This window comes from Cryptotermes secundus, unplaced genomic scaffold (genome assembly GCF_002891405.2).
Source record: "Cryptotermes secundus unplaced genomic scaffold, Csec_1.0 scaffold131, whole genome shotgun sequence".
NCBI lineage: Eukaryota > Metazoa > Arthropoda > Insecta > Blattodea > Kalotermitidae > Cryptotermes > Cryptotermes secundus.
In genome coordinates this window covers 355,820-372,552 of record NW_019742552.1, presented here as the reverse complement: position 1 = coordinate 372,552, position 16,733 = coordinate 355,820, and the positions used below count along the sequence as shown (strand labels likewise).

At 42.4% G+C, this 16,733-nt stretch overlaps 1 protein-coding gene across 5 annotated transcripts in view; it reads right to left on the bottom strand.

The window, feature by feature from the left end:
• Positions 1-15,753, bottom strand: part of LOC111873277 (sodium/calcium exchanger 3) — a 285,375-nt gene extending 269,622 nt beyond the window's left edge. For all 5 annotated transcript variants that reach the window (XM_023867850.2, XM_023867852.2, XM_023867853.2 and 2 more), the window contains exon 1: positions 13,760-15,753. In XM_023867850.2, coding sequence (XP_023723618.1) covers positions 13,760-15,480 — 1,721 coding nt within the window. In that variant the 5' untranslated portion in view covers positions 15,481-15,753. The remainder of the gene's footprint in view (positions 1-13,759) is intronic.
• Between the last annotated feature and the right edge of the window lie 980 nt (positions 15,754-16,733).

Here is a 16,733-nt window from a genome sequence, read left to right as displayed (position 1 = left end):
TATTTACGACCGGCAAAAGATCGCCTAACTGTAAATCTTGACTACAAACGAATGAGGATACAGATGTACAGCCAGACAAGAGTAGCATTGGATCACACATTTTGTGTACAGATTTTCGCATCCCTTGCTTTCCTATAAAATGCAAATGCAATTAAGTGAGCAACCGAAGTAATACATTCATAAGCCTGCTAGAAAGGCATAAAATTATGCATGCTGTATTAGGTGGGTCCCTTGTCACCAAGGTATGGCGCGTCCTCAGGTTGCGGATGGAGGAGACGGCCACCAGATATGGAGGGTAGCTGCGAATATACTGACTAATTAGTCGCAGCCAGCCGACAAGGGGTGGTCCTCCAGCTTGGCGTTTGCGCATGTGACTATGTCCTCACCGTAAAAAAATAAGCTTGTTACGAGATGTCACAAAGGGCCTCGGTACTAGATGGATTTTTTTTCCATAAACGACCTAAGCTAAAGTAAGTGGATATGAAATTTTGGGACATGGATTTGGACCGAAGAGAGATGAAGTGACGGGACAGTGAAGAAAATGGCACAATGTACAACTTCATAGCAATAGAACGAAGGGGTTATGCAACCCTTTCCTAAGCAATGGTTCGGTAAGCACGCTTTCGTGGCAACGGACACCGACATAACAACAGAAGAACGGTGTTTTCTGTGTGCTCCATGCCGAAATGTTATAAAATGATATGAGTGATTATAAAATACTTTCGTTTTTGTTAGTGCATATTTTGGTGTCAAGTTCTCGTCTAATCACTTCTTATTAAAAAATATATTAGCGTTACAATTCAGTAGTTTTAGTTTAGTATTCTTATATTTATACTGTTTGCTTGACTAGCATTTATAATTGTTAGTGAATGCATCCCGTTGTGTATCATATATTATTTCTTACTGAAAACCTTCACAAAATAACAATCAATAATACGTGTAAGTAGCTCTAGGATATACTTTTGCTACATGTTAAGGCCTTCAAAAATGCCATCATCAGGCAAATACATTAATGTAGCAAAAGTATCTCTTAGAGCTACTTACATGTATTATTGATTGTTGTGTTTTGACGGTTTTCAGTAATAAATGTTAACATATGTTATCAAGCAACAGCTAGTTAAGGCTGTAAAATACTGAGAAGGCATAGTTGTCATATACCGATTTGTGAAGCGTTGTAACAAGTTGTATAGGTGTGCAATCAGGTCATGAAGCGAGAACCCGCCAATCGTCACACCCCTGAACACGTGACAATACACTTCCTGCCGCTTTCGTTTGGAAATTATTTGATGTGACGGGTAGTTGGAGAAATACGAGGAATATTATCTTTTTGCTTAAGAAGTTTGAGGTCTATAGCGAAACTTAGTATTACAACAATATATATTTTATTCGCATCATGATTAATATTGCATACGCAATGACAAAGAATATTTTTGAGAAATGCGCATCATACTCCAAAATTATACTATAAATTTATATTACTATAGCTATTAGATGATTACTTTAAGAATAAATTTTGTACTCATTTTCAGAGCAGCATAGGGTGACGAATATTTAATGAAAGGTTGAACAAAATTCATAAAATTCAAAATAGTATTTAATTATGTACTCATGGAGCAGAACCCTTCTTAAGGAGCCGTAAATTCTGCAGCTACGCAAGAAACTGACAGCATTTTATGGAACCCCAAGGTTCATTACCGTTTACAAAAGAACCCTACACTGGGCCCTATCCTGAGCCACATCAATCCAATCAATACCATCGTATCTCTCTAAGATCCATTTTAATATCGTCCGCCCAACTAAGGCTTGGTCTTCCCAGTTGTCTTTTTACTCCTGGCTTTCCATCCAAAATCCTATATGCATTCCTCTTCTCCCCGTTCGTGCTACATGTCATGCCCATCATTCTAATTATACTAGGAGAAGAGTACAAATTATGAAGCTTCTCATTATGTATCATTCTCGTCACTTCATCCCTCTTCAGTCCAAATATTCTCAGCACCCTGTTCTCAAACACCCTCAGTCTCTGTTCCTCCTTTAATGTCAGAGACAAAGTTTCATACACATACAGAGCCACAAGTAAAATTACAGTTTTGTATATTATAATTTTTAAGTGTTTGGACAGCAGACGAGAAGAAAAAAGGTTCTGGACTGAATGGTAGCAAGCATTACTCGAATTCAATTTCCTCTTAACTTCCTCCTCAATCAGGTTTTGATTTTGTTATCGCCGTTCCCAAATATCTGAACTGTGCCACATTTTCAAAACATCTGCTTCCTATCGTTATGTCATGATCTTACCCTGCATTTTGGTGAAGAGACAGCAACATATACTTAGTTTTCTCTGTTTACTTCTAGACCAACCTCTTTGCTTGAGTCAATTAAAGTTTGTCTGTTTTTCTATATGGTATCTATATTATCACCCAGTAGATTTACATCATCGGCATAGACCAACAGCTGATGTGTCCCCTTTTATTTCAGTCCCATCTGGTTTTCCTGGACCTTCCTAAAGGCACATACTAAAGAAAAATTGAAAAGGAGTGGCGATAAAGCTACTCCTTGTTTTAGACCATTCTGGATAGCAAAAATTATCAGACAAGTCTATACCTATACGGACTTTATTATACACATTTTAATCAGCCTAACTAGTTTCATGGGCAACCCAAACTCTATTAGAATATTGTACAATATTTCCTTCCTAAATGAATCATAGGCTTTTTTGAAGTCTACGAATAGCTGATGTGCTGTCTCATTGTACTCCCATTTTTCTCCAGTATCTGATAAATACAAAAGATCCCATTCGTAGTTGATCCGTTATGTCGAAACCCACACTGATATCCCGAATAATTTTATCCATATATGGACTTAACCTTGAGAGAAGAATATTGAAAAACATTTTGTAAAAAACTGGTAGCAGTGATGTCGCCCGATAATTACTACAGTCAGTTTTATCACCTTTCTTATGAACTGGTACAATAATAGACTCCTTCCATTGATCAGGATATTTTTCCTTATTCCAAATAGAATTAATTATCTTATGGTTCTTAGAACGTAATGTTTCGCCTCCTGCTTGAATAAGTTCTGCCAGAATTTGATCACTATCTGGCGATTTATACCTTTTCAATTTTGGAATAGCACTTTCAACCACAAAAGGGCTGGGATCAGGTACTAACGGCTCAGCTGTATGCATTTCTATGTGCCTAATATCACTGACCCTATGTACATTCAGTAAATGAGAGAAGTAGTTCTGCCATCCATTCAAAATGTTGTGGGAATCTGCAAGCAGATCACCATTTTCACCCTTCGGTAAATTACTTCTAGGTTGGTAACCCATCATAAAGTCATTTATTCCTCTATACAGGTCTCTAATATTCTTATTCTTACTGTTCGTTGCAAGCTCATCAATTTTGTCTTTCAGATATTCCCTCTTTTTGTTCCTGAAATGCCTGCTGGTTTCACGTCTTATATTGTTCGGAGTGTCCCCATTAATTTGGCTTGGATCCTGTAACCACTGCAATTAGGCTTATTTTCTTTTCTCTAGTAATTTTGAACATCTTTCATTGAACCATGGCTTATGTTCCTCCAGTTCAAATAACCTAGACTATCCTTGGCTGGAAATTTTGATATTCTCCCTATGCGCTCTGAATGCTTCTGGAGCGTTCACAATGGGAAGTTGCAGACCATGAACTAATTAGCTTTCTCTAACAATTCCTTGCAGCCCAAGTTGTAGAGGAAAATGTTACAAACGTTTTACGAGCAATAATTAAGGCAGGCGCCTAATTTCGAATAGCGTGATTATTCAGGAAGTAAAGGCAACACTGCACTGATGGCCACAATAGTCTACACCTCCTATACAACCAATTTCTCAGCAGTGGTCGGTTGAATGTTGAAGCTAGCCGTGTTGCATTACCGTCAGTATAGGGGAGAGTTGTCGGATTTAGATCAGTTTTTAATTTCTCTCTTGTACGCAAACATGGACCATTGCAGAAAGGAAACAGATATGGGAATAAGACAAGCATCATGTGTACTTTCGTGCCATATATTTATCGAGACCAAAAACGTTAAATAAAAACAGGACTACAAATAAATAAAACATTCACAGCTGGCAACTGGTTTCGTAAATTGGGCCACAGGTTTCCTACATTGGACCATTCCCAAAAGCAATGAAATTAAATTTGAGGTCTAAGAAAATTGTTCAAAACTTTAAAATAAAGTAGAAAACGAAGGAACATAACCATTCAACTACAGTGGGGGAGTACAAATAAATTGAAAATACTTTCGTGGACTATAGAAATTATTACACCTTTGGTAGGCTTACAAAATTAACATTTAACTTCCTTGTGCCTTAAAGTGGGCTANGAATCATGCCCTCTTTACTACTTTTGGCACACAAGAAACAAAACCGACTGGAGTCCCCATCATTTGCATCTGCATCTCAGGCGTGGGACAATTTTATTTTCATTTTCATTTTCTTCTTTCATTTATCTTTAGAATGTTCCAGCGTCCGTTTGTAGAGACCGCTAGTTAACAGAGTTGCCTTTTGCGCTCTTCCATGGCTTCTTCGTGACACTCTTGATCGTGGTACAGCTGTCAGTTTTGGCAAAGGGGAAATCTGCTCTAGAGTCTTCTTAAAGTACTTCATTCTCTTAGTAGGTGATTAAGCACAATAGACCACTGTTGGTCGCGGTGCAAGGGTCGAGAAGGCCCACCCCTTATACATTCATACTAGACGATTCGTAATCTCCATCTCTATTACTGTCGTCACTGTTTCTGGATTCTGACTTTCAGAGGAAGTGGCTGGCAGTGTCAGCTGGAAGCAGAGCAGCGGCAGGAGCAAACTGGTGCTCTAGGAGTTTATGGCGATTGACTGCCCAATCCCTGTTGAATGGAAGGCCACCAGTCTCAAACACGTTATTCCAATTCTTTGCTTTAAAGATTCTCAGAGGCGGTATGCAGACACCTGCAGTACCGACTGCGCAAGGCACTGTGGCGTTGACCCCTCGTTCGCCACTTGCAACAGTGTCTATCTGATGTTTCCTTTCTGCGCAACGTTTCGGCACGGTGCTGAATCCAGACTCATCTACGTTGAATATCTTGTCAGGTTTGCGCCCAAATTTTGCGATATTGCTTTCCAACGGATCCAAAAATGCATTACATTATCGCTGTTGAAACCTTTTGCTGTTGCTAATGAGGTAGCCTCTGGTTTCAGAAGAGACGGTAAGGATTTCTTCTCATAAATGTACAGAACCGTTTTTCCCCGGCCAACTTTTTCTACTTGCTGAATGTGTGAAGAATTTTATATTTTTCTGCCACATTAAATGCTAACTTTCTAACATCCTTAATGCTCAGCCCCAACCCACAAAAATACTCTTCTAACATGATAATATGATCAGTTAGAATCTCCAAAGAATGCAGCTTGTCTGCCTAGAGCCCACACAGCATTCAGATGCTAGTTTTTCTTCGTGGCACATCTCCTTACTGTGGCCTTAGCAACTCCATACACCCTACTGTACTCATTCAGGGTCCCCATTTCTATACACCGCAACTGGTATCTGCAATTCATTTTCAGTCCATTTCCCACACTGTCCTCTTTGCCTCATTTCGGATATGATAATTGAAGGAAAAAAGAATGTTTAAGGATGTTTTGAACAACTCGCAGTAATGAGACACATCGTATCCTGCGAAGGACCGATCCAATGCAAGCAACTTGCGGTGGTTCAAAGTAGGCAACTTGTAGGTTTCGTCAGAAAAATGTGTTTTTATCATTACATTTGTAATGCAAGCTAAAGCAGGTACATCATATTGTATCTAAGACAATACACTTTACATTAGTAACGTTTAAAATTATGGAACTTATAGAACGCAGAAGAAAATTGATTTGAGATGCCAGGAAAAATAATGTTCACAGACCACTACTATCCAAAAGTCAGCGAGACTGAGCGGAATGGCTACCCTCACTCCTCAAGCCTGTGCAGTCAACCATGATACTGCAAGATAAAACGGCGGTAAAATCTAGGAGCCGGTCCAAACTCGGTAACTCTCCCATATATTTCTGTCAGTTCTCACGTAATATCTTCGCTTAGAGAGCTAAGGGTTTCGATCGGACATTATGTATAATAGAATGCCGTCTCCTATCTATCAAACTAAGGTCAATTTGGTTGTTTTCCACTAAATGCAGTTTGTATTGCCACACTTCCCACGTTCCCACTAGATGCAGTTGTATTGCCAACCTTCCCACGTTCCTACCAGTTAAAGCTTGTATTTGCCTCCCTTTGACGTTCCCACTAGATACAGTTTTTATTGCCAACCTTCCCAGGTTCCCACCAGTTACAGTTCGTATTGCCACCTTTCCGACGTTTCCACTAGAAACAATTTGAATTGCCACACTTCCCACATTCCGACTAGATAGTTTTTGTTGCCAACCTTCCCACGTTCCCACTAGTTAGAGTGTGTACTGCTGTCCTTCCCTCACTTCAATGAGATATAATCTGTTTTGACATCCCCTCATCATTCCCATCAGTTACAGATTGTTTCGTCATAATTCCCACATGCCCCCCACTAGCTATATAGCAGTTTATTTTGCCTTCATTCCTTCATCCCCATCAGTTTTCTTGTACTCTTCTTTCATTTCCACAGGTAACAATTTTCCATTCCTCCCTTATGCCCACTAAGTACAGTCCTGCTCTCCCCCCCCCCCCCCCACCCCCCTTCATTCCCTCCACTAGTCCACACTATGTTGCGATCTTCCCTTATTCCACAGTTACAGTTTGTCTCTCAAGCTTTTCCTCAAATCTCTTTCTCCATTCTCCCATCATTCCCATTATTTACAACACACCTTTCGCACTAACCGCAGTGTATCTGTACCTTCCCTGATTGCCACTAGTTAAGCCTGTCTCTCCTTCCTTCCCTCATTCCCACCAGTTACAGTCGAACAATTTCAGCACGAAACACGCGCCACTAAATTACATATCGATCTAACCAAACAAGCCATAATTTCTAATCGGACTATTCCTAATGGCTTGATCACGGTTTAGGATTCGCTTCAGAACATACGTAATTGTTTCGCTCGGCGGCTGATCACTTGCTTTCGAGTCCATGACGGCACCAGCGTTTTCTGTTTCTAAAAGCAGAGTTGCTTATGCATTACGGCTGCTTTCTCCGCCGAATCTCCAAGTTCACAATCCGCGTAAATGTCTTAGTTAGCATCTGCCTCTGAAGGTCAATATAACAAGTGTACCTCCAAATAAAAGTGGCGCTTCCATTTCCATCCCTCCAAACTTACTTTTATTATCGTTCTCCTGCTTTTTAATATTTGTGTGCTGAAAAAAAGTAGAACGGCCATGAAAGCTAAACATATCCAATTCAATTAATTCCTTTTTTTGATTACATGTAGCATCGTGTTGCTTTCCTTCAGAGACTGACTCCGTCATTATTATTAAAGTTCACTTATTGTAGATTTAAGTCTACAGTTAACAAAGCTACCTGTTATTACGTGTAATAGAAACACGCTATCCGTACCTTGTAAGTATGTCATTACATCTACACCATAACAGATAATGAGATCGGTGGAGCATGCAGTGCGTAAAGGAGAGAAAAGAAAGTCAAATAACGTTTTAGCCAGCAAATGTGAAAGGAGGGAAGAGACCATTTCGAATAGATTGGAGGATAATATTAAAATGAATCATAAACAGGACGTGAAGGTGAACAACAAGGGTCACAGAAGACTCTTCATGAAGAAAGTAGTGAAATTTCGAATTCCAGAAAGGGCTGATATTTCTTGACTGGCTGATCAACTATTAGCTTCTGTAAAAAAGAATCTTCTTAAGTTTGTTGAATCCCTTCACTTTTAACCTTTTCCTACATGTGCCAAGACGTGTCAACCCCTTGGGTTTACCGACAAGCCCAATACACATTTCTCATCACGACCATGTGTTCTACATGCCCTCTTCGTCTCATACTCCTTGATTTTATTGCCCTAATATTGATCTCTGACGAATAATACAAATTATGAAGATCCTCAATGCGCTATTTCCGACAGCTGACAGCTACTCCCTCATTCTTCTCGCCACATTGATATCAATCGTTTATTTCACTGCACAGAACTTGCCGCTGCATGTGTATAAATGGCAGAGAGGCGTCCTTATGCTAAATTAAGTAACACTAGATTTATGTAAAGTAAACAAAGGCAATGGTGGTCTGTGCGCTTGGGGCAACCGAAAGTCCACCCATATCAACACTCAACACTCGGTATTCTAGCCAGAGTAAGGTAAAGTTCTCTCTATGTTTAACTACTTATGCACTATACTATTAAGGCGTATAGGGGAGTGGATGTATAGATCCACATTTTCTTGACCTCGGCACCAGCAGGAGGTAATTGGTCAGCTTCATGCCTCGGCCGCTTTACCCCCGGGGAAAGAGCCCCCGCTACACATTGCATACAAGACTGGGTTGGCCCCAGAGCCGGTCTGGAAAACGTGGAGAAGACAAAATTCCTGACCCTACCGGGACTTGATCTCCGATCCCTCGGATATTCGGCCTGTAGCCAGTTGCTATACCGGCTGTGCTATTAGAGTAACGTTTAGAAATCTGTGAAAGCTACCATTCGTTATGCGCATTCGAATCTGGAAGACACAATCGAGACGGTATTAACGCATGACTGACGAAGCCGATGTCCTGGTGCTCACGGACCACTGAACGGGGGGGAAATAATGAAGTGTGACTTCCCTCCATTCGTACACATTTCACAGTTCACGTAACCATAGTAACATTACATTGCGTCACCATAATGCTTACAGCAGAAATCAAATGAAAGCTAAATCGGTCTGGTTGACAGGACGTTTGCATTTACAGTGCATGATTTCATTCGGTTTACTAAGGACATGGCTGTAGAGGACTCTGTACAATGCAGAACATAGAGCAACCTGTGTGATGCTGTTCATTCTACATACATACATACATACATACAGAGTGCTGTACAGTGAAACCTGACACTTCGTGGAGCTGAGCCCTCTTTAAGAAGCCTCCAGTCACGCACCTACTCAAGAACTTCCCAACATTTTATGGAACCCAAAGGTTCACTACAGCGTTCACAAGAACCCTCCACTGGTCCCTATCCTGAGCCAGATCAATCAAGTCGATCCCACTCCATCCTATCTCTCTAAGATCCATTTTGTACCAAACCCCGTGTACATTTTGCTTACCTTAGGTCGTTTTTCCAAATAATTCGTCAAAGTCAGGGACCCTTTGTGACATTTCGTAACAAGCTTATTTTGTATGATGAGACCTTATTAGCCAGACGCCCAACCCCGAAGCTGGAAGACCACAACTTGTCGGTTGTCCGCGACTGCTTATTCAATATATTCGCAGCTTCTCTCCATACCTGGAGGCTGTGTCCTCATTCTGCAACCTGAGTAGGCTTCATGGTCTGGTGACAAGGGACCCACCTAACATGGGCAGTAAAACCTGATAAAAATTAAACCTTTATTAGACAGGAACCTATCTTCATCGGTATATTTCTCTGAACGTTGAACAAAAACTCTATAATATTACCTCTAATAGTGAAAAAGCAACTTTAATGCAAAAGTAAAAACAAAATGTAGAATACGCTATGCTTATTTTATTCTTGTTCCGTCTTATAATTCTATTCAGTACTGTGTTTTCCGGAACTTCATCTGAGAAGAAACACAAGTAGAAAGTAATCAAATTCGGAAGTCAAATAAACGGACATATGCAGAATACACTGCAGCATATATCCACTAATATAATTCCTACTGGAAACTCAACCGATCGCCGTCATTTGTCATACAAACTATGCCATGCTTTATCCTGTCCCATGTTCTTTTTACATTCATCCCTTGTATAACATGGTACATATACACACAACCTGTGCCATTTATCATAAACGTACGAAATAGTTTTCTGCCTTAGTGCAGCACGCTGCCTTTCGTGCAGCAATATTGCGAGGTTCCTCAATATGCACTGGACATCATCAACCGCCGCATCCACTAAGCAAGTCCTTCCATTTACCAACACAAAACAAACGCTTTATCTAACTTTCAAATTTACAAAGTGAATATATGAAGATTAGGTACGGCCATGTGTACGTATAAAATGCAAGAGGCTGGAACGAAATGTTGGAGGCTTGTGATTTAATATGAAATACCGAAACGCGGTGATCATGGGCGACTAATTGAAATGTTAAAGCTCACCAACAGTTTTGTGAATATCTGTAACCTGGAATAATACCTAAATTTTGGGGACATATTAAATACGATATTAATTATTCTAATGACGAGTATCAGTAAAGAACTTTACAAGTATTTACGTGTAGTATAGCTCTCGGAAATCTACTGTCTTGTGAAAGGTAAAGTTGTCCCTGTTTTTCACTAATTAAGCAANAATACCTAAATTTTGGGGACATATTAAATACGATATTAATTATTCTAATGACGAGTATCAGTAAAGAACGTTACAAGTATTTACGTGTAGTACAGCTCTCGGAAATCTACTGTCTTGTGAAAGGTAAGGTAAAGTTGTCCCTGTTCTTCACTAATTAAGCACCACGCCATGAAGGTGTATGGGGGAGTAGATGTATAGATCCACATTTTCTTCACCTCGACACTAGTTGGAGGTGAGTGATCAGCTTCACGCCCCGGCCGCTTTACACCCTTGGAAAGATCACCCGGTACCCATTGGCTTGAAGGTTGGGTGAACCCCAGAGACGGTCTGGACGACATGGAGAAGAGAAAATTCTTGTCCCTACCGGGACTCGAACTCCGACCCCTCGGTCGTCCAGCCCGTAGACAAAGAAGATATGGCTATGATAACTGGCTGACATCCTTTCTTATGGTACTGTCTCTGTTCTTAGGGCACCCGGTAGCGTAGTTGGTTCAGGCACTATGATACAAGCAGAAAGGTCTTGGGTTCGAATCGCGATGGGATCATTGGAGTTTTTCAATTTACCTGATCCTTCCGGCCTCATTATGGCCCTGGGGTCGAATCAGCCTCTAACATAAATAAGTACCGGGAATCTTCCTGAAGTGTGACGGGCGGCAGGCGCGTAGGGCTGAAAACCTCACCGCCATCCCTGGAAACCGCGACGTCTCACATTCCTATGGACCTTCACGACCTGTTACAGGGATAGCTTTAGCTTTGTTCACTTCTTACTGCCTCTGTTGTTAGCCCTGACTAGCTACATCTGAGAACACACATATAACTGGCAATACCACAACCTTCAAAAGAGTTCCAAATTCAGGTGCAAAGAGTGTGAATCGGACCGTATCATTAAGAGAAAAGAAAGGGCCGCGCCATATCTCAAGCGGTTAGTCGCTGGCTTCCCACCGCGGCGGCCCGGGTTCGATCCCGGGGTCTGGTAAAGTGAGATTTGTGGTGGACAAAGTGGCGCTGGTCCCACTCAGGACATGCATGTTTAGTTTGTGTGTGTGTGCGTTTTTCTGTGTTTGTGTACANATCATAATCACCCGGGACAGGCTACAATAGGCCAATCAGTGGCCGCCGTGCCGAGTGGACCCAGCTGGACTCCACTCCCCATTAAGCGAATTCAGAACAAAAAAAAAGGGGGGGGGACAGGGACAAGAAGGGCACTATAATTTAGAGTGAATCCAAAATTATATTATAGGCCAAAAACTCGACAAATCTCGTCGGATCATTTGTCGTCCAGAAGAAGTTACACGTGGAAGGACATACCAGAATGAGCACTCCGATAAGCATGCATCAGGGCATTCGTTATTGAAGTGGTGCAACGCGTAAGCATCACAGACATCAACACCACTCACATGCTACTAGTATATCCGGAAAGTCAAATAGCTGTTTTGAAGCGATGCCACTTCGCAACTGCAGATGCTAAAACACTCCAAGATTAAACTCATAATTTCAAGTCTACAGTCAGCGAAGTGAAAGCGAGAGCCGGTTATTGCTCTGCACCCATCTAACCGATACAACAATTCTTACTACACATGTAATGAAACATCTGGAGTGTAAAATGTAATTGTAGACCACACGAAGGCCGATCATAGTGACCGCTCGGTCTAAGGCATGAACCGTTTTCGCCCGCTCGAACACTGGGATCTTGGTTTCGAATCTCACTCGAGTCATGGATGTCTGTGCGTGTTTGTTTTGTGTTTGTGTAGCTCTGTGTGCAGGTAGCAGCCTTGCGACGAGCTGATTCCCCGTCCAAGGAGTTCCGCCGACTGTGTATAGGATTAGGACACTGAAAAAGCGGCCAAGGTCCACAAGGACTGTAGAGCCACAGACAGATAGATCACATGAAACAAACTCGTGTGTGTGTGTGTGTGTGTGTGTGTGTGTCGTTTACGACAGCTCGTACACTCATTACTTTAAAAAAAATTTACGTTAGGTTCGTCATCACATTGCATTATTATTGCCACTAACATTGCGCTTGTAACACGTCGCGAGAGAGAGTGAGGATGAGAAAGTATAAGGATCACATCTTCCTTCAATTGCATTTTGTTACACGAGAAATAAGGCATATTTTCTGAGAAAATCAATATTGGAAAGAAATTTTTAATATATGGGAGACAGTGTCAAATTTAATCAATCAAAGGACGAGAGATTAAGCGCTGTTACTCCGTACTTGGGTGGTCCGGTTTAGATCCTCGCCTCTTAAGCAAATGTAGAGAAAGCAGTGTACATTAAAACAAACGGTGGTAGTAACTTTACGTATTCTTTCTTCTTCATAATTCACAAAAATCGTCCCATTTAATTTAACTAATGGAGTCAAGAAAGCGTTGTTAAATAAGACACGAAGATGATACATAACATATATAATAAAACAGTTTGTATAAATTATTTGTCAATTTTCCCCGACTGGTGACAGGTATTCACATGCCGACTATGAAAATGAGCTCTGATGTCTGTCAGTGTTGTTTATAGATATTTCACTTACTTGTCCCAGGGAAACTAAAGATAGCGATCTACTTTGTATCAAATGCCTCTATTATGATATTTAAAACGTCATTATAATCCCGTTCTTATTACACAGGCAAACGCACTGGAATATTATTTCATATGCAGAGACACACGAGTTTGCCTGGACAGAGGGGCGTGTCCGCCTGAACATCAAACAGTATTGTCTGTCCATCCTGAATATTCTCTGTGTTGTTTACAGATTCATCAATAAGCGGAAGTTTTTAATGAATGTCTACAAAAATAAAGTTAATGCATTACCAATGCAACAAAGTTGAAATTTTTCATACGATATAAAGTTCAGCCAGAAAAAGTACGACATTTACTATTAAAATAAGAACGTCGGTATAAAACTGTAGACCATAATATTTTCAACTGAAATCGCTAGTGTAATTCAATCTGGGTCACTGTCATGGCCCGCCCCCTTATTTTAAAATGTAGGTCAGCGACCTGGATTAATACTCACACCATACTGTATTATTTTAAAACGGTAAACTATATAAATTCCATTACACAACTAACTCTTATTTGGGAGTGAGATGTTGCCAATGACTTCAGTGACTCCACCCATAGAAATTTAATAGGCCTCTCTACTGCTTTCAGGAACTCACGGAGCACAGCTGACCACTGAACGAATTAAAGATTCGTTTATACATACAAGTACGTATACGCCTTGAAGGAAGAAGATTACCGACACGAAACATATGTTGGAAGAAATGTCAAATGACGCAGACACATCTCATACACAAGACAAATAGAATACCTGTCTCCATCGTGCCTGAAACATATGAAACTCGAGTTCACCAGTGACGTAACTACTTACTCAGACTCGTTGTTCTCGAAGATGAGCTCTCCATGGGCGGCCTCGTACTCCTTGCCGGCCTTGGCTGTTCCATCCTCCGTATAATAGCTTACGGAAACTCGACCTCGTGCCCCGCTGCATCGCACCACCCGAAGCTCACACTGACCCACAGACTCAACTAACTCCACATCCTTCTCGGGGAAGCTGAACACTCCTCCATGGTCGTCATCCAGGATCATGACGGTGGCGAGTGAAGGGCTGACCAACTGTGGAGCCGGAGGCGGTGGCAAAGGTTTGGCAGAAAGACGTCGAATTGGAGCCGGAGCAGCGTCACCATTGGATTGACCCGTCCTCAGGTTACTGAGCCGCACGTAAAAGTGCTCGTCCTCTTCGAAGACGTCATCGTCTATAACTTGGAGACGGAACGTCTGAAAAGTCTCGCCAGGACGGAAGACTAGAGTTCCCCGAGTGCTAACATAATCGGAACCTGCATTAGCAGAACCGTCTTCCGTGGCGTAGTCGACCATGATGACCTGGTTACTGTCGCCACCCTCGCGAACCACACGCACCTCAAATTCGCCCACGTTCTCCATGACGGTGTAATGGCCAGGGTCGAAGAACACCTTTATGCCGGAATCCTCCTCGCGCTGCAACTCTGCCTTCACCTCGGACAGGTCACTCTGGGCGCGCTCCTGGATCTTCTTCATGATGTTGCCGCCTCCAACCATCTTGCGCGTGGCCTGGATGCGATAGAAGGCGCGACTCTTTGGCCCCTTGTTTAGGACCTCCTCCTGGGCCATGATTTCGAGCTGCTCCAGGTCCATAGCCGGGTACTTCTTCCTCAACTCCCGGAGGGTGGTGATGTACTCTCGGCGGTTCTGCTCAAACTCACGCACCTCCTCGCTCTCAGCCTCCTCCTCCAGGGTCTTGAGGCCGCCGTCTATATGGTTGATTTTGTTGCTCATCTCGACATCACCTTCGCTTTGCACAATGACGCCGCGCCGGTTCATTCGGTAGTTCTTGTGCAGGTACTTATAAATGAGGAGGCGTCGGTCTGCAATGTAGGCTGTGATCACGGTGGCTGGGAAGAACATGAAGGTAAGGAGGCCCTCCCACACCTCTACCTCGCCAACCGAGGAAACGGACAGAATGATGTATAGCCATACATAGGCGAACACTGACCACGTGGCTGTCACAAAGAACACTCGCAAGTGTTTGATCTTCCGGACCTGCCCTTCTGGGATCACCATCACACAAATTGCTATTATAACGAACAAATTATAAGCGGCCGAACCAACGATGGTACCGGGACCTAAATCACCTGCCTCAAAATTCTTGGCATAAATTTCAATAATAGAAAGAAGAATCTCCGGAGCAGAAGACCCGAGGGCCATAAGGGTCAAATTGGCCACTGTCTCGTTCCACACTCTCACCACTAGGATCTGCGTCTCCCCACTCTTCTTACGCACAGTGATTTCCTTTTCCTGAGACGTAATGACTTCAATAGCGGCCATGAAGCGATCTGATATGATTGACACACCAATGAAGAGATACAGCATGGCGGAGAAGTAAACAAGTCCTCTGGCGACCCGGTCGCCAATGCTAAGGTTGTCCAAAGGCAACCACACTGGGAGAAGAAGTCCGTCTTCGCACTGTTGCGTGGCATTATCCGGTTTTGAGGCCTCTGAAACGTCCACCACCAGACTCAGCGCTAGCAGTAACATAGCCGCCGACGCCGCCATGGTTCAGTAGCGCGCAACACACGTCACAACATCTTAACGCATACAACTACCATGCTTGCTGGCTCCGCGGCTACTGAAACCCCACCTCACCGCTGCAAGCGAGTCCCCGGCGCAAGTCTGCTGCTTCAACTCACTCCCGCCAACGCTGTGGTTACTCGCTGCTGCCAACCCTCTCGAGCCCATGCAGCTTCTACCTCACGCGTACAAAACTCGACTGATAACGTATTCGGATGTAGGTCTCAAAAGACATCATGTCACGAGCGTGTGTGCCCACGCGAGGGGACGATCTCAACAGCTGTGTCTGCGCGCACCTTCCGCTGGGTGGACCCGTCCACAATGTCGTCACGAGCCAGCACTTAAATAGGAGCAGGGCAACTGGGTGCAGACTGAGATGCTTGAGGAGGAACAATGGAAGGAAGAAAATAAAGAAAGAACTAGAAAACAGAGAAGAAAAATAAGGAAAATGAAAGAAAGGAGGAAAATAAAGAAGCAAGAAATAGCGGAGGAAGAAATAAGAAGGGAATACAACATTACAGAAAGAAATAGACGACACGAGAACAGAGGACAAGAGAACTGGAAGAAAAAATGAAGGCGTAAAAAAGACAGGAAGACAAAACAAGGAAATGAGCTGTGCTGCACGATTCAGCTGTGCAAGCAGGAAAGTATAGCAGTAAAGGCGCGTCGGAATGGCAGGCAGGAGCACTGCAGGAGGATAATGCGTCTCATGAGAGTGCGTTCCTTTAGGCGGTGCAGTCCGGTCATGACATGAAGTTACTCCTTAATAACTTATTGTAATACGACTAGTCAACTTTCGAATTAACACTGTCTGCATCTTCTTGTATCAAAATGCCACTCATCCCTATTCGTCCGTTGTCCAGATTGTAGGCATCTGTATGTCTACGAAGTAGAAATTTCGTCCTCCTTCGTCCCCTCCTCTTTCGAGGCAGAGAATGCTGACGTCACTGTTGTCCGATACTGTTTCGAGACTGGCAAAGTTGAACGCTGATACGAGTNAAAGACGTCTATATTTAGTACAGCTGCATCTTCTTTGTTTTTTTTTCTCCTAAATCAAAAGCGTCTTGCAAAAATCTTATTTACACATGATCGTGCAGTTCTAATACCTGACTATTCATCCATCTCAGAATTGTGTTCTACAAAATATGTTACTTCATTAAAAAAGTAAATAACGAATTTCTCATTCAAGTTTATAACTTCTAAAGTTCAGAAAATTTTAAAGTGCAGATACAATATAG